A 19,412-nucleotide genomic window follows, 5' to 3' on the forward strand; every position below is an offset into this window, starting at 1 on the left:
AATATGACCATAGTTACTGTAGTGCAAATACATCTAAGATCAATACAGCTGATAAGTAGCTATAGGATACTCCTTAGGCTACTATTTATGCCCTTATGAGGCATTTTTATATCTGTCACTTCATTTACACTAACAGGCTTGTGTTGCTTTAACTATACCCACTCACATACAGACATGGTTTGCAATAATCATGGCCCTGCTACATCCAAGCAGGAGAACTAGCTTAATAATGAAGAAAACAATATGTTACAGCAAAGTCGGGTATTTAAAAATAATGTGCACCACTAAACTTTTCATATAGCCACACTGACCTGTTTCTTGTTAAGCAACTTTTTGTAACTAAATGACTTAGAAGTTTTAGGATAAGTGGATTGATGACAGTCTTTCAAGGACTTATGTTATATTTGTAGTTCACCTTTAAGGATTGTCTTCATAAGTGCTTTCTCTAGAATGAAAACAGCTAGTAGGATGCTTAAGATTAAAATACACTCCTTGAATGTTAAACTACTAGTTTTGTGTAGCCAGGCTCAGTGGCCTAAGTGTTTTACTTCAGAATGCTGAAAGCATATTATCTTTTGGCAACTACAGTATGACTCTTAATAAATAATGTGTCTTTTAAACATATAGAATATGCTTGAATTGCTAGAAGAAATGCCAAATGGAGTTCCACCAGAAAAAGTGAAAAGCTATATCTACCAGCTAATTAAAGCAATTCATTGGTGCCATAAGAACGATATTGTTCATAGAGGTAAGTGTGTAGTTCCCCACGTGGAAATAAGCCCCGAGTAGGAATTTGCTTTCTAAAGGGAAAGATGTTACAGCTTGAAGTAATTTGCATTTAACATAAATAAAAGCAATTGCTTTATATCAACAAGAAAAAAAAATCTGTAAATTTGGCTGAGTCTTAAGTCTGCTGCGTGACTTCAGATCATTTTAAAACTAAATTAATCTACATATAAAGTTTGCTGTCCACTGTCTTCGGGGTATGATATAAAGATTGTATCATATGCACAGCAAAGTAAAACTGCAGTACAGACATTGCCGAAGGTGAAGGAATTTTTTTAAACATTTCATGGTGCTCAAGTCATTTTAGTTTTGAATCTATAACAGAATATTAGGAGAAAATAACCCAGAACTTAAAGCTTGGTCCCCCATATTTTACTACTTAAGGCAGTTCCTCCCAGCTCCCACGAGTTCAACTCTGTATATTTACTTTCTCACCTAAACTTCAAGCACTTAGAGTACATATCTTGATGTGTGACTTTATCTAGTTTTATGTATTTTATCTTGATTTAATAAAAGCGTATTTTGCTTTGTGGCTTTGCAAGAGTAACATTTGTAATTAATGTTTCAAATAAACTAAAATTCTCATACAATATACTATTTATATTTGAGACTGATCAGACGTAAGCAAGAGTCTGAAAATATTTTGTAAAATATAATTTGAAAAATATACCATATGTGGATACCACAATATCCACATAGGAATGAAAAAATGGGTTTGAAACTAGACAACACTTTTTTTATTCTAAACAAATGACAAGAGATGATCAAGAAGATCATAACTGAAAATGTTGAGCACAACACACTTAACATTTTATTGGTTAAATGACTAATTGAATGTCAGTTCTTTGTATTATTTTGCAATATGCAGTATTCTGCATACTGGTTTGCTGCCCAGGAATATCTGTAAGCACCTTTTATCTTCCCATTTTTTGTTGGGAAACACTTTAGAAGACTTCAAAAGGCAGAAAATTAATTCTGCATGTTCACAAACTGAATTGCTCGAAGCTGTTTCAGCAGTTGCTCTTGTAATGTTCGTTTATGATTGCATAAATATCTCTAAATATGTTATAATTAAATAATATTTGTTGACAAAGTTGAAAATTCAAAAGAGAAGTTGACAACATTTTTTTTTTTTTCCTCTCTCACTCTGATACTCCAGATATCAAGCCAGAGAATCTCTTAATAAGCCACAATGATGTTCTGAAGTTGTGTGACTTCGGTAAGTTCAATAGATACCTGCTTCTTACCTTTTTAAATAAAATCTCTTGCAATGGAGTTTTGCCTTATTCTTATAAGAGTTCTACAGTATGTACTGTTTAAAACACTTTTAGTGGTCAGAATATTTATTACTTCTTCAGGCTTATGGCTGGTACTTTAACAGGAAAGATGTCTGGGCTTAATTTGCATACCCTGTGAAATACCTGTATTAACATGTCAATAGAAACATTGCATTTATCTCTTCCTATATTTGACAAGGTTTTTCCTAGCAGTATTATTGGCACCCAGCTGAGAACAGTGCAGATGATAAGCCAATTAGAAGGTTAGCAAAACTGTAGGTTTATCTGGCCTGCATATTAAAAGAAAATATAATTCTTCCTTGTTTAGTAAAGAGACAATAAACTTACACTTTTTATATCTTTTTTGAACCACTGGCTTTCATGGACTGTTATGTGTGTAGTTACAGGTCAGCTTTTGCTGTTGTGTTAATCAAGGGATCATGTGTCCACATATGGTTAATGACAGAACTGCGGGAAGTTAGTCAGAGCTGTACATGCAATGTTAACTCTGATGTTTCCTGACCAATCCTCCCTGTTCAATCCCAGCTTTAAGGCTTTGAAATATCAGCACCTAAGCACGAGGCGAACTTTGCCCATGTGAGTAATCCCCAGAAGACAACAGGTCGGAGCGTACACTGTTCCAACAATCTGTATTTTTATTCTAAATGCTACATAAACACGGAATAAAATATTGTTTCCTCTAAGAAACTTAGTTTGGCTTGGTAAATAAAAAACAATTCCATAGTGCTACCCAAGGACACTTTTCAGTGAGAGTGGTTTGAAAGCTGTTATTTCAAACCTCTACAATTTTGAATGAAAGAACTGCTAAAAAAATAGATTGAAATAGGTTTTTAGGAACACAAAAAAGGTGTTAGTCATTTTAAAAGAAATAAGCAGTACTGTAGTACTGCTTATTTCTTTTAATCCTAAAGGCATTTTCGCTTAAGCATTCTGAAACAATAACTGTTCTAGGAAAAGCCTTAGAAGATTTGGTCCATATGAATTCTTTGAATTAAGGGCAATTTATTCTGCAGTGTTAGGGAACTGCACAGCTCTGACAAAACACCAGGGTACCCTCACGTGCTGCCCTCCCTGCCTGTGCCTTTTTGGTATCCAGATACCTCCTGGCTGCACTGCTGTGACCGCCCGCCCAGGCTGCCCTGGTGGCATTGCCCAGAGCCCAGAGTTGGTGGGGCAGGATTTTTACCTGACCCCACACTTATTTTCAGGGCCTTCCCCTGCAGAGCAAACCCCTCTGGGGTTGGCAGGGCAGGGCCCTGCTAGGAGTGAGGGCTGGTGTGGCACACCCCCTGCTCCCTCTTCCACCCCCTCACCATCTTTGGGTGGTTAGGGGACCCGATCGCTGCCTTGCGCAGAGCTTGTCAGCCAGTCAGCGAGCCATGCCTCCCCCTGACCAGCATCTGCTCCCATCACAGCTAAAGGCATCAAAGGCAGGAATAGCCTATGGGGTGTGAGTAGGTCCTGATGGGAGCTGTTGGCCCCCACCTCCTGCTCCCACTGTGAGGAACAGCCTTCCCTGGCCCTTGCCCTCCCTTCTTCCCTCCCTCACAGATGTTTTGGGGATGTCTCCCTGTGATAGTTCCACTGGGCTAGCCCTTGGCCAACAGCCAACACATTCCCCCCACCCCCAGAGGACAGGGAGAGGTTTGGGGGGCAAGGGTAAGGAGGCTTGTAGGTTGAGATAAGAACAGTTTAATAATAGAAATAAAAGAAAACTTAAAATAATACTGATATTAAAATAGTAGTGATAATGATAACAGTTACAAAATATACAAAGGAGAGATACTCAGTGCAACTGCTCACCACCCACTGACCGAGCCCAGCCTGTCCCCAGATAATGATCTTGGAGGAGCGACAATCCCGAACTGAATCCCGGAAGAACGAGAGCCCGACTGAAAGCCGGAGAGGGCCAAAAAAGGAAGAGTCCATCACTAATATACTGAACATATGATATGATATGATATGGAATATGCCATTGGCATTTCCAAATGCCAATTTAGCTTATTAATGTAAATATTCCTCACCCTTTTAGATCTTGTGCTTGTGGACTAACAGAACACAAAGTCTTTCACTTCTAGTAACAAAAATGCAAACACTGGTATGTTATCAGTGTTTCTCTCATAACAAATCCCTGGCTGAAAAGCAAAATGCAGCACTGTTCTAGCTACTGAAAAAGAAACCCAGGTCTGTTTCAGCTAAAAACCAGGACATCCCTGAAAGTAATATTCACTGTGAGAGCTGGCATATGCCATCAGCTAACAAATCTATGTGTGTGTGAACTTGTGTCAGTGTCTTCTGTGCAGCGGTATTACAGGAAAATAAAAAGCCAAACAAATGTTACAATCATGTTCTGGTTGACAGTTTTCTCACTAGGTATAGATGACGTGAATTCTGTCAGCAGTGATGTTCTAGTCTGTTGGCTTGCTCATGCCATACACTGCTGCCACGTTCTCTTTCTGCTGTTGGAAAAGACATGCAGTCACAATGTGCTCATGGTGCTTGGCACAACCTCAAGGAAGGCAGACTAGGTTATGGGAATTTCTGTTGTTATTCATGTGGGTTAGTTTGAATTTTGATCAATGTTTCAGATTTAGTTGAATTTAAAATTCCAAGCAAGTCTAATTTGGGATCAATTTTAATTTTTTAGCCTTATTGCTAATCAACATTATTGCTAGTAGCTTCAGCTATTACTGTAAAATGTCTGTCAGAACAGTATTAGGTACAACTGTTTCCTGAACGTGTACACATCAGGATATAAGAATTTGCCTTTTAACATAATTTAACATATGCTGTCTGCCTGCCTAAGTTAGATCAAGTTTTGGAACACAGGTACTTGTCACATACACCACATACACCACATTCCTCATGTGATAACAAAGAAAAAGTCTGTGCATCCATCCCAATGCAGATACTGGAGCAAGTGGATGTTTCCAAACAGGCCAGTGGACAAAATAGTTTGAATAGAAAAGTTCATAAATTTTTAGCAATTTTTTGCCCTGGAACAAAGATAGTTCTTCATAATCCTTGTGCCGTGTGTTCTGTACATATCGTGCTAGATAAAAATGAGACTGAATGTGGTGCTTGCCTGGACACATGTTGTGTGGGTGTCAGTTCTGCCAATGGAAGTGGAAAAAGAACGGTACAAAATGCCGATTACAGCAGATGCATCTGACTGTTGGAAATAGTTAGGCTTTCTGACTAGTGTGTTTGCTATTTCAGCACCAGGACTTCAGAATTACTTGTTTTAGCAGTCTCTTAATCTCTGTATGATGCATAAGCATAGAAGTAGTGAAACACAGGACTGGAAAAGACCTCAGGAAATTCTCTAGTTTTTCCGCCTACTCAAAGAAAGGATTAAGCATGTCTATGTCATTCTTGACAGGTGTTTGCTTAGCTTATTCTTACAATTCTCAGTATTGGAGGTTCCCTAGTGTTTCTAGGCACCTACTGAAGTACTTACATGTCATTAATGTTAGAATGCATTACTTCATGTCTAACTTAAATTTGCCTTATTTCCCTATAAGAAACTGACAGTCTTCTTTTTTCCTCCTGCCTTTTTTCTTGGCATCTCTCCTACCCTGTTCTGAGTTGTTCAAAGTCTTTTCTTGAAATCTCTTACTTCACTTGTTCTCCCTCCTTGCATGATGATGCATTTGCAAACTATTGCTTTCATAGTTGCTCTCACCCAAATTGCCTTCTGTCTTCATGTTCTAATCTATTCCTTCTCACTGTTTAGAATTTGGTCTGATCTTCTCCCTAGTTATCTTCTCATATTTTTGTATCAAAAAATCTTCCCAATACCTCAGCACAATTTGGAGGGAGGAACAACAAGCTAATTCCACCAAGACAAAGAAAAAAGCAATTTTGCCCTTAGAAAGGTATTATGCTTTCTTGAATTATTAATTCTGTCCATCGTCTTTCAGCATGATGTCACAGAGTCAGAGCAGTAGTGAAGCCATAAAATGGCTTCTTACATCACCCAACAATATGTAGGTGACACTGAAGCCCATGCTGATGATTTTTCTTTCTGTCTTGCCACGTCAAATCTGTGCTACACCTCGTCTGTAAAGTTGGGAGCTGATCATTTTTTCAGACTGTGTTAGCTGCTGACTGTGACCAAGTTCCAATAGATGGGCCTGGAGGAAGGAGGATGCACCCTTGACTTGTTGATTCTTCTGGTGCCCGTAGGCTGGTGGGCTGCCAGCCTTGTGCATTACTTACATGAGCACACGTGTGTATTTGTATCACGTGACACCTCTCTCCACCCTCCCCCATTCAGTTTGGGACACTGTTCAATTTGGCTGTCCGATTTCTTCAGTGTAGTTCCTGGTTATCTTCCCTCTCTTCTTTAAACACATGAATGAATTTTTCCCTGACAAGATTAATCAGATGGGTCATGTAATTTTGGAACAGAAACAAGGCTGCCTAAGCAGTGCTAAATATAGTAATATTTAGAAATTTACCCAAACCCAATGTTAACACGTAAAAAAAAATTTTCTGTCCAGCTTTTCTCCAGCACCATCAGTAATGTTCATTATACTCCATGGGAACAGATCAGAATTATTATTTTGGGACAACTTTGAAAAATCTGTTCTTCATCATACATGCCTTCTAGTTTACTAACTCTTGAAGGTAGAGGTGTCTTGCAAAAAGTAACAGCTGTAACCTCTGTCAGTAACAAATTTATCATTGTTTTCTCAAATCACTAGTCTAATAATAATAATCTGCATCCAAGCCTCTCCTTCAACTTGGATTAAATTAGTGTTCCACAGGGGAAAGTAAGGCTGTGCTCCTTTACGCTAAGCTGCCAAATAAAATACAATTTCAGAATGCTGAAAAAAAAAATTAAAAATTACAACTTTACAAGTGCAATTTTAGCAGCTTTTGCATAAGAACTCGGATATAAAGAATGACTATTGCATTTAAGTAGCACTTATTGATTCTGAAAATGAAATTATGCCTTACACCTCTGCAACACTTTGGAATTTTTATTCTGTCTTCATCATTCATGCGATAATGGAAAGACTCATAGTGACTTCACTGAAATGAATTTTGGACCAAGTTTTAAGGCCACATCCTAGCAAGAAGGCATTTTGAAAATGTTGCTTCTGCATTTTGGTCCCAAAAATTTGTCTCAGTTTGAGCTCTGGTAAGGAGCTTGCACATCTAGAGTCTTGATGCTGAGATATGTCTGTCCTATCTCACATTATTATTAATCACTTGTTTGAAAACAGTGAGACATTTTTATACTTTTCTTAAAACAATACCAGCATCTGCCCTGGAGTACTTCTTTGTGAAGAATCTGAGCACTGTGGTGCTCAGCTGACTTTTTATAAATGGAGGAGAATGAAAACAAAAATATAAATTATTCCTATGTCTGGGTTTTCCACTATAAGCACTCTTCTCACGGTCAGTGGTCTTAATTGTTATGCCTTAGGACAGAAATTAAGTTTTGGTACAATTGCAAATAAGTTGGTTTTTTGGTTTTTTTTCTATTCTTAACAAAATGATGTAGAGGAGGAAGTTAATTTGACCTTTGTTTCTGATCCTAATTCACTAACAGCCTTGTTATGAATGTGATGCTAAAGCAGGTGGGAAGTTAACACATGTGGAGTGAGCCAAATGCAGTTATAAAGCGGTTTCTCTGATCTTTAGTAGACTCCTGCCCTTTGTAGTTTTGGGGAGATGACCCTGTTCCTTGCCAGGTCAGGGAGGGAGTGTTCTTACATGAGAATACATAGTTTCTTGACTATGTTGACTATTCTTCTTAATGTTATGAATCTTCTGCAGACAGCATCTTAGTGAAATTTAGTGGCAATAGTTCAACAGCTTGCACGGCATACTGACAGGTAACTTCTATCAATCTGTTTTGATTATAGCAAAGCACCAAAAGTAATAGCAAAACCCCACGGACTTCTGAGGAGAGTATACAAGTAAAGTAATCATTAAAGCAGACATGCTGACTTTCACTGTCATATCAATAAAAGCTTGCATTTCAGTAGACAAGCAATTGTTGGAGACATCATTCTGCACTAGGGGTTGTAAACAATTTGCTTCTGTATAAATAGGCATGACCTCTTACTGCCAAAATCAGCAGTGATATGCATATTGTATTTAAAATAGGATATAATTGTTCACACTGTTTCTCTGACAGGCTTTGCTCGTAATCTCTCTGAAGGAAGCAATGCTAACTATACAGAATACGTGGCTACCAGATGGTACCGCTCACCTGAACTCTTGCTTGGGTAAGTACAGTTTGTAGAACTTCCATAATAAATCTTGACTGTTTCTTTACGGGTTTTTTTCAAGCTTCTTTTGTAAGATTTACCCATGGAGCTGTGGTTGATTTAAAGGGAAGATTTCAAGAGGCTTCCAGATTTTCATTAATTTTTGTTAGTTGCCAGTAAATCGACGTGAATCATTGACATATTGACCTGTCTTGAGCTGAGCAATGTTTAACTACTAAAATATGAAGCTAAATTATAACAGGTGTACTTCAGATTCCAGCCCCCTGCATTCCCTTCAGAAGAGGTTTCCATGGTAGTCCTGTAGCCTGAAATGTTTCATCAGCCTTTGTGGTGGACACCACATAGCAATGGCAGTGCAGCTTTCACCGTGCTGCACTCCTAGTTCTCTTGATCCTTTGGGTCAAAACTATGATTTGGTTTTCATTCCCAGTTAGCCTTTAGCAGCACCGCTGAAGTGGCTCAGAAGGATGGCAATAGCTTTTTAGTAGTCAGGAGGAATTTATTGAAGGAGGCTGTATGAATCATTCTAATAAAGCACTGAGAAGTTGCTGTTGCACTGCCTGTGAAAGCAGTAGTTTCATGAGTAGCCTCAACCAGACAATTTAGTTTTACTCTTGTATTAATCTGTAAAATGAGTGGTTTACTACCTCACAAGGTTAAACAGATTTTCAGATACTATATGAACAAATTTATAGGACTCAAAAGGGCAAAGGAAGAGACAAAAATAACTGGAGATCTACTATATGTGATCTTCCCATTACTATCAAGTTTATCAGTGCATTATTCTAAACTACATGAACACTCTCATAGAATACATTTCCTGTATGTATGGCATATATGTTTTTATATACACATATTCTAGAAATAAGGAATTGGTAGCCACAGGATGAATCAAAAAAAATACTGGTCACTCCTAAGATTCTTGAAGCAAAATGCTTCATGCTGCTGAGAAACAAGTCTTTTTTGGGGGCTTTGATTAACACTTAACTAAACATTTCTTGAATAGGTAAAGCATTAGGTAATAATTATTCTGTCAATAAAGTCGTCCCAGTATTCCTAGAAGCAGTGATAATCTTAATCAAATTTGTAGGCAGTTGTGTTGTTACATGGCAAATAGTATCTTAAAGTTGCCGTTAAAAACCTCAAAGCTCAGTTTTTCATATTTTGGAGAAACATTATATTAAGCTCCAGGAAAGTGCATGTGTGTATGTGTATATATAAGTATAAAAAAAGACTTGGACAGAAAGCATCAATTGTGACCTTTTTAGTTACACAATATTTTACTCTTTGTCTATAGTAGTGATGATGATTTAGGAGGAAAGACATGAAAAGCTTGACAGACATAGTATTAATTTCACCTGCAGTTTTCTAAACTGTTTCTTTACCAAAGGAAATTTAGCAGGAATCACGTATGTTTGTAATTGACTAAATTTGTTTGATAAGCTTGCACAAAAAGGGAGGGGGTATGTGTATTAAATGCGTATGGCTTCAATTTTGCTGGTGTATGTTTTTAATGCCAAGTTTTTATGGCACAAAGTGATGTCTGTTTCTTGGCAATCCTGTTCTATTTCCCAGACGCTCATCTTACCTGTTGTCCCTTCCTCTGCATTTACCAAATCTTTATAAGCATGTTAATATATGCTTAATTATAAGCATAAAATATGCTTAATATTCAGAAGTCTTCCCAGTATTATTAAATATATATATTTTAACAAATACAGTTTTACTTTTTCAATTTTTTAAATGTGTCCTAGAGAGATTTCTGTTTTGCAATCAAGTTCAAGACTTAAATTTCAGGAGAGGAAAGAATTAGCTGTCTAATTATTCACAGAACATAAAAAAATCTACTCACTTTGGAGAGCCTCAGGTAATTGTTAGTGGAGTACTCTGTACCATTGGATGACAAAATACTGCTAAAAGCCAGTAGATTTCAAGGCATACCAAATTACTAGGTGAAAACATGTTTTGGGAGAATCTAATTTGTGCAGGAATAGGCTATAGTATTTCTGATTTGTAGTCTTTGTCCTATAGGAATTATTTCATTTATCCAGCCGCATCACTCTTGCATTGTTTGCCTGTTGTCATCTGACAAGACTGATCCTGATGGCAGAACAGCAGTCTTCAGCATGCCTTTTCGAACAAAAAAGTTACTGTTTACTCTGCTACTGCCTTACGAAATGGGTATTTTCTGATTTGTTTCTGTTTGACCACACAGTAAATACTGGAAACTTCTTAAACTGTGATTCAGCTTCCTTTATTCATGTGATCAAAGAAAGGTAATGGTCCTTGCCTCAGAGGAGTTTTAGCCCCATTTCTCAGTTGTAACCCTAGCTTGTTCTCCAATGCTCCAACCTACATCAACCCTTTCCCCATTTCACATGTCAGTTGAGAATCCTGCCTATTAAAGGGGTTGCAAATAAAGATGCGCTTGTTTTTCTGTCATAGTAAAAAGGTAGGGTTTTAGTTGCAGTCTCACAAACTGTTTTCCTTACAGAGCTTCAGTTTTCCAGTACAGGCATGGAATATCTTAAGAGCAGATCCTTGGCTTTGGAGTCTGTTCTCATCTGTGTTGTCTTTCACAGCATGGAGAAAAACTAGTCCTTCCTTAGCACTCAGACCTGACCTAATGGGTGGGTTGGACCAACAGCATCACACAAAGAACAAACCTTGAGTCTCTCAACAAATCAACTAGTAGTCACTAGGCAAGATTAGTAAGGGAATTATGAACCCACAGAGCCATTGTAGTAGGAGTACTTGAGTTTTGGCATGTTCTGCTTTGCCACTGGTGGTTCCTTGTCAGCAGTCTATTCCAATGGGGCAAACTTTGATTTTGTGATGATTGTTTGTGAAAGGACTGCAGTGTCTCATGGCAGATTCTGAAAGACAAACAGTTCTTGAAATTTTGGCATCCTACTTCAGCTTTCCTAGCTACCATAGACTCCTGCACTAGGCATCTCAGTGGTCCTGTAGTTTCACTCATGCTGTTGTCCAGCTAGAAATGCTTTCTCACCTTCACCTAATTAAATCATCACAAGGGTTACAGGGTCCTCTGGCCAAGTGTTCTCCCTATAAAGTGAAGTAACTAACCATGAGTAATCAAGGGGGAAAAGTCAGATATTGTTTTTCTTTAGTTTGAAGGGTGTTCTGTTTTTAATCATCAACATAAGGAAGGAGCGAAGGGAACAGATTTAGGATAGGATTTGTCACCTGCAACTCCTGGTGTGCTGTCTTATTCCAGAAATAGGCAAGCCAGATGTAAATTAAAAATCTCTTGAAACAGAGATTGAGTTGTTGGATTACACATTTCAAGAAGAAGAGACTTGGTGAAATATGTTTTCAATTCAGTCTTTGTTCCAGTCTTTATTCTTTTTACATGCTTTTTCTTTGACATGAGAAGAATTCACTGATCGTACTGCTCAAAACTTAAACATCCAGAAGAGATTCCTGGAATAAGTTGGATAATTAGAAAAATTATTTACAAATTCAAAAAGCAAGGACTCAAGTGTACAGAAAAGGAGTTGTTTGGTCTATAGTAAGAACAGTGAAAAGCCAAAAGTATGTAATGCATTAGATGTTGCACAGTTGAGGTAGGCAGCTGAGCAAACTTGCCGAGGAACAGAACCTTAGAGTGAAAATCAGAAACTGTCCAAAAGGATTTTGTGTTTCTTCAGTGTTTGTCCCTTTAGCCTGAATATTGCAGTAGTCTCCCACTCTCTTCTTTTCATACAAACTTCCATTCTCTGATTTTCTGTCCTACGTGTTTTACAAACCATCCTCAAGCCCATAGTCTCTCCTGATTAGAGCATCCATATTGCCTCTTCTATTAAATACCCTTGTATGTAGTCTCAAGAAATTCTAGTATAGCCCTTGCTGGTGTAAGACTCACACCACTTAGTTTTGTTTCTGATGAATTCCATACACCTCTTCATTGTCATTAGCAGTTTAAAATACCGTGTGCCATCTTCCCCACCACACAACATTGCTTGCACGCACAGAGACCATACATCAGATTTTCTCCTGAAAACCCCACCTGTGGCTTTGCTCCAAAACAGGAATTACTTATTTTACGATGCTTGCATTCCTTCCTCACCTGTGGTTTTTAAGGAATAGTTTTCAGGGGCATTCTGTTTTCTCTTTAGTTAAAATTTCACTGGATGAATGTTGAAACAAAGATTGCTTATCATTTCTGTTCTCCCAGGGGCCAGACCTAGTATAGCTTATCCCCATGTTAAGCACAATGGAAAAAGAAACGGAATGCAGATATAGAGCACAGCCATTAACCCCTGGAGAGAAGGGAAATTAGTGCTAGTTTAACTGGGAGTGGTAACTGCTCTGCAGTCCAAAAGATTATTCTTGTACGTAAGATTTTTTCACAAAGGTAACAAGATTCCTGGGGGTACTTGAGAATTCCTCTCCTGCCTTTTCAAGCAGCAATATCTCAGGCAATCCAGGGGAGAAACAGAGGGCCTGGTATTTGAGGTAGTTTCTTTAATATTAAAGTTTATTTTCCTGCATTGTAAGGGAGTGGGCTGTGGGAAATATGGCCAATAAATTGAAACAGCTCGGTAAGAAGACAGTGTCAATGGGTGAAAAACGTTGTACATTCACTTTACAGAGCCCCTTATGGAAAGGCTGTGGATATGTGGTCCGTAGGCTGTATCCTGGGAGAGCTGAGTGACGGGCAGCCCTTGTTTCCTGGCGAGAGCGAGATTGACCAGCTCTTTACCATTCAGAAGGTGCTAGGCCCACTGCCAGCTGAGCAGATGAAGCTATTCTATAGCAACCCACGCTTCCATGGCTTGCGGGTAAGAGACAGCTTTGTTCTATTTTTTTTATTTACTTACACAGTGTTTACACTATTGTCACTGCTGCTGTGAAGGTTCTTTTTATTTGCGTTGTGTGTTATCTATTGCATGTGTTTCTGTGTACGTATAGGATATTTAATTATAAGATATTTAGAGTCATAATTCAAAGTAAAATTCTGCTTACACTGGAAATGAGTTTTATAAATATGTTCAATTTACTGTTAAAAGTTGATTCAGGAGTTTGTTTCATTTCTTTCACTTTTTTCGTATGCAAGCTAGCATTTATACCCAGCTTAGCATTACTCTGCCATGTTTGAACTGTGAAGTTTAGTGGCATAGCTCTGTCAGTGCAGAGTGTGAAAAATTCATGTCTGCTGTCTTCAGGCTATGTTGGAAAAATCTGGACCATAGATGCCACTATCATGGCAGAAGAGCTTTTTGCCTTTTGACTTACAGTCCTGGGGAGTTGATGTAAGCCACATGAGTAAAAAAGCTCTTCCTACTGACAGTAGCGTCCCCCTTCAAGGGTTTACCAATACTGTGTAATGACAGAGACTCGGTAGTGTGGAGAAGCTGCTCAAGTTTGGACATGAAATATGGCAAAATCCCAGAAGCAATATATAAGTCATGTCTCTGTGATCTTTAACAATACCTGGTCAGTGATTGTACTCATGTTTCCTTTTAATTCAGTTTTGGTTGTCATTTTATATTAATGACTGTTGCTTACAAAGGTGAATTTCTGATCTTGATAAACGGTCTGAAATCATTAGAGTAAAATCCTATAAAGAGACATGCAGAGGTTTTGGGAAACTTGATCTGTGCTAAAGACTTGAGATTTGAGTTTTACTCTGTAAAAGAGAAAACAGAGAATGAGAAAGGGAAAGCGAGTGAACCTAGTTGTCTTAAAACATGTTAAAGGTTGCCATAACTTGAGTTTAGCTTATGATGATAAGAAATAGTTGGCCTTAAGGTGTTAGGATAATTATTTAGCTACATGGATAGCTAATTCCTCAGAGATTTTGTTGAAGTTTGTAGACCCTCCATCAGTGGAGGGTTTAAAAAAAATCACTATACAAGCATTTCTTGAAAAGTCCTATGTGTATTTGATGCTGTTTAGAACAGTGGGCTGGACGGGATTTTCTACTTTTAAAAAAATTATACCCCTTATCAGGAAAGCAATGCTCTAAATGTTGTAAGCAAAATAAGTTACTGCCTCTTCAACATTATTTTACAGCAGTTCTAGTTGTGCAGTATGATCTTACTTGGATAAACGCTCTGTAATGTCTTAGGATGAGAATTAAGTATCTTTGTTTATAGCTTTGAAATACAGTAATTCAAGAAGACAGCATGGACCTAATGTAATTAGCATGGGGTTGAGAGTTATGAGTCTCTGTTCTCATCCTGGATCAATGGTTTGTTACTTGGCCTCAGACATGTTGCTGCCGCCTTAGCCCCATCTGTAAAGTCAAGATACTAATGATGAGGACAGTGACATATGCCTTCTAATAGAGTAGTTTTTTAATACTGAAGCAAAACCTGAATAATGTCTTAAACATGAAAAATACTCTAAAAAAAATTGGTTTGCAATGTCATATTTATTAGTTAATTCATGGGAAAAAATTATTCCATGCTATAAGACAACCTTAAAAGTACATTTTTTCTGAATGTAGCATAGTGCTTAATAGTGGAAGATTTTCTGTTGCATAGCAGATAGCAAGTATGCCGTGATCATGCAAATTATTACTTACAAGCTGTATCTGGCACAGAGTGTTCACAAGATAAAAACTAGCCCATGATGTGGAATAGTTTATCCATGTTTAGGCTTTGTGAATTTCTACATTACTGTAACTGTGTGTTACAGTACTGTAGCACAGGATTTAAAAAATTCCAATACAGACGCTCCAGCACCACATGCATGTGTACACAGATGCACATTTGCACACTTTCTGTCTTTTCTTCCTGCTTACTTCTTCCATGCACGTGTGTGTGTGTGTGTGTGTGTGTGTGTATACAGACTATTCCTTGCTCCTGAGGTTTAGGGAGCATTTAATGATCTCTTTTTAGCCCTTTTGAGGAAGAAAACATCATAGTATGATGAAGGCCCAAGGAAATAAAGTAGTATGGGATCAGAAAGTACCAATAGGCTTATGCCTTTATGGACAATGTGAGTGGTAGTGCAAGGCTGTAAATATTGTTCTACAAATACGTAATAAATAAGCTGGAGAATCTGAACAATCCCAGTGAGTAGCCATCTTGTATTACTGCTTTGCATGACTCCAGGATGTTTCCATGTTTCCCTGACCATTCCAGATGTAAAATCTTTAAGACGGTCATTTTACATGAAGACAAGAAATTATTTGCCGTTTGGTTCATGTAATAAGTGGAGGAAGCATGGAAGCCTTGGTTCACCTGAGTTACTATCTAAGATCAACATAGCCAGCTTGGACTTATTCTTAAAATTCTTAATCATTAGTAAACCACTTCAAAAGAAAACAAAAAAAAAAAAAAAGACTATTTAGGAACAAACACATTGAACTAATGTTCTTTCATTTTCCTTCAAAGCTCACATAATATAATTTCTGAAAAGTAATGCCAGTACAAACGATGGGCAGCAATTCATAGTGATTTAACACTTATGCACGTACAGTGCACATGCAATGCGTTTTGCTTCCAAATAAAATGTTTTTTTGGAAATGAGTGTTTATGCTGGGTTTCTCTTTAAAGCATAGATTTGAAGCTAGTATTTAATCTGAGTAAGGTGACCATTTAAATATATGGCCTCAAGTTGTGCCAAGGGAAGTTTAGGTTGGATATTAGGAACAATTTCTTTACTGAAAGGGTTCTCAGGCATTGGAAGGGGTTACCCAGGGCAGTGGTGTAGTCCCCATCCCTGGAGGTATTTGAGTCATGTAGACAGTGCTTAAGGACATGATTTAGTCAAGGACCTGTCAGTGTGAGGTTAATGATTGGACTCCGTGATCTTAAAGGTCTTTTCCAATCTAGGCAATTCTGTGATTCTAACTGTAACAATCCCTAGATGTAAATGAGAACTGAAAAATGCACAAGTGAAAGTAAAGGAATTAAAGTCTTTAAGACTTCCTGCTCATTGACATTTTAGACCAAATGTATCATTCTCTTATATTTTTATACTATAGCAAACTTCCACATAAAATGTTTGTCTTCATGTTTGTTGATTTATTTATTTTTTTATTGCTGATGTCTGTCTTAATCACTGACTTTAATTTTGTTGTTATCTTGTATTTTCAGTGGTTTTTAACTATAATTCAGTATTTTATGTGGGTATATTTTATGTATGACTTGAGCCCATTTGGACATAGAGTGATGGCTTTTACGTACCAGCAGATGGGAATACTGCATGCTTCCTATTGTCAGAATTCTTGCTTTGATGTGTTAGCTTAAGAGGACATTTTAGAAAATACATAGGATGTGGATGGGATCAAGCCAGGCTGCAATTGAAACACTTGCATAGTATTAGGCAAATTCCACAACTCTGGGAACTGTTAACAAAATGTCTGAATCTCAGTTGTGTAGTTTTGGATAAACTGATTAATGCAAACAGGCTGACTGATTGTTGTTTTGGTTTGATTTGTTTTTTTTCCAGAGGCTTGTCTGGTATTTAGATGTGTAATTTTCTCCAAAATCAGCATAAGTTGCATCCATGAGGGTTTTTTTTTATGCTTCTGTTGGAAATCCAGACTTTATTTCTAATTCTGAAAACACTAGCTTATACATTTAGTTTTTAAATTTTTATTTACCTCACTGAAATCAGTTTTATCTATTCGTTTGCTGTCAGTTCAATGCATGCTGCAGCCTGGAAATGGGTATCTGTTGTCCATTTCTTTTCCACTCATTATACTTGATATAATGTTACAGCAATGACATATTGATAAAAAGAAAAGATTCTATCTTGATTTTATTTAACTCTTGCCTTGTTTACAAAGCAAGCAAAAAGCCCCAGTTCTGTGCTTTATTTTTTCTTTCTCCAAATCATCCCTGCCTGTCCTGTTCTTTCCAGATAGGGCTAATTTCAAATACTGCCTTCACTAGGTTTTGTCTAGACTCTAGTTGACAAAAGATGCCCTCCAGCAATGTGCTCTACTTCTCATGGTGTTGCTGGTTCTTACTGCAGCATGACCACAGGAGTAATCCTGAACCTCAAACCTTCAAGTTTTTTATGTTTATCACTAAAAAGATTTTGGAATTGTCTGTTAATCTTTGGCATTTAATTAGTACTGTATTTCCATTCTAGAATTCTCTCAAAGCTATTTTTAATCCTTTTTTAAAAAAAAAATATATATATATTACTTATGTTGTTTCTGAATCTTATTTTAGTCCTCCCACCTTTTGTCAATCATAATGCTACAAACACATTTATAAATCTGATCATTTCTCATTTGAGAGAGATTCCTTGACTGCCCTGCTAATAGAGAATAATTTATTTGGTTAACTTGATGCTTATTGTACATCAACAATTATTTGTTTCATTATAATGGTTTGTAATGTTTCATAAACCACTGACTTCTTCAGTGCATGTGATTCCCATTAATTGCATGCCTTTATTTACTGTGTAGTTTCTCTGTTTTGAAGTATTGTATTGATGTATACCTTGTTTACATTCTCAATATATTTTTGTGCTATATTATTTTTACAGTTTCCAGCAGTCAATCATCCACAGTCTTTAGAGAGAAGATACTTGGGAATTTTAAGTGGTGTATTGCTTGATCTTATGAAGGTAGGAGAATGTATTTTATTTTCTGTCTATAGTGGATAGAGAAAGATTTAAGAGACTTTTTATCTTTGTTTCCTAATATAATACATCTTAAAAGTACTTGTGAATTTCATTTTGAGATATTTTGATATGACCATCGTTTGTAGCAAGGTTTGGTATTTCCTAGCAATCAGGAAAATACTCCTTGCAAATGCCAGGAGGCCCGTTCAAATTTGATTGATTTGATAAACAACAAGTAGTCCAGACAAAAGAATCACCGTCATTTGCAGCAATATGTCTTCACACTGACGTACATTCAGATGCACAGGTTACCTTAGTAAAGCTGGAGTATGAGCTCCCAACCCATAATAAATTTAGGTAAATCCAAAGAGTATAACCTGAGTTGTTCATTTGTTACTGGATAAGCATGAGGATGTGGACAGTTGTCAAAGACAAAGTTGACACACAGTAATTTTTTTATATTTCTTTTTTTTTTTTTTTTTTTTTTTTTAAACCTGAGCATTTAATCTGCTTGCTATCACTCATCTCTGCACAGTGTGTATGTTAAATTACTCTTCAGTCCTGTTTTGGAACAAGTCAGTTTGTTACCCATGGCCGAACCAGGATACGGTCCTGAAATAGTTTCTTACAGGGGATTGGGAGAAGCTGGCTCCCCTCAAAATGTAAAGTTGTGTAAAGCATTGTGCTATGCATTTGTGCCATATTCCTGGGTATGCAACACGTATTGTTGTCCTTAGTATTGTACTATGAAAACATCACCTTGGTAAGCTGCAGTGCAACCTTCCCATTATTTCATCCACAGTAAGCTGGGGAAAAGAAAAGAAAAAAGTTATAGTATCAAAATTAGGTTTAGAATCACCGAGGTACCACTTAAGAATGAAAGGCAATCTGAGACAAATCTGAAGTGTGCATATGGCTAATCAGCTCTAAAGGACTTGGGACTACACAATTCAATCTGTGCTGATTGCCTTGGAAACCAGAGGTCATCTGCTTTGGCGTATACTTGGGTGTTTACTTGCTCTTATCAGTATTGATGTAGCCAGCAGAAATCCACCAAATTTGCTCTACTTTTTAATGCAACCGGTTCAAATAACTTTCATTTAATCTCCCTGCCTTATGAAGAGAGTCAGCATAGCTTTTATCTTGGTTTCATGGAGTCTGCAAAATCAGACACCTCCATATATATAATTGCTTGGGTTTTGGTTTTATACATTCTTGTCTGTTTTATAATTCACAGAAAATTTTTTATGGTGTCATAGTTAGCTGTAGCTCAAGATGTAGTAGCATGTATTGCAGAACAGCAATTTCAAGATCATTCTTCAAACCATTGTTACGTGTGCTGGGGTAGGGTTTATTTTCATTTTATCCTAATTTTTTGTGTTCTATCTCAGTGTCTTTTGGATTCTTTTGGTGTGATTTAAAAGTTACAAAGTTGTGAAATGAAGCACTTGAATTCTAGGGAAACAGAGGTTTCCAAATAATTCCATTCCACTTTAAATAATTCTTTTCAACTTTTCTGTCCGTA

The 19,412-nt window shown here is 37.2% G+C and overlaps 1 protein-coding gene across 1 annotated transcript in view; it reads left to right on the plus strand.

Moving 5' to 3' along the window:
• Positions 1–627: 627 nt before the first annotated feature.
• The window catches only part of CDKL5 (cyclin dependent kinase like 5), a gene marked incomplete at its 5' end in the record, with an annotated part of 46,693 nt that continues 27,908 nt past the window's right edge, over positions 628–19,412 (plus strand). The window contains 5 exons of the mRNA XM_029086486.1: positions 628–748; positions 1,946–2,005; positions 8,239–8,329; positions 12,948–13,137; positions 17,810–17,890. Of these exons, the coding sequence (XP_028942319.1) occupies positions 628–748; positions 1,946–2,005; positions 8,239–8,329; positions 12,948–13,137; positions 17,810–17,890 (543 nt within the window). The remainder of the gene's footprint in view (positions 749–1,945; positions 2,006–8,238; positions 8,330–12,947; positions 13,138–17,809; positions 17,891–19,412) is intronic.

This window comes from Antrostomus carolinensis, unplaced genomic scaffold, assembly GCF_000700745.2.
Source record: "Antrostomus carolinensis isolate BGI_N321 unplaced genomic scaffold, ASM70074v2 scaffold14378, whole genome shotgun sequence".
Taxonomy (NCBI): domain Eukaryota; kingdom Metazoa; phylum Chordata; class Aves; order Caprimulgiformes; family Caprimulgidae; genus Antrostomus; species Antrostomus carolinensis.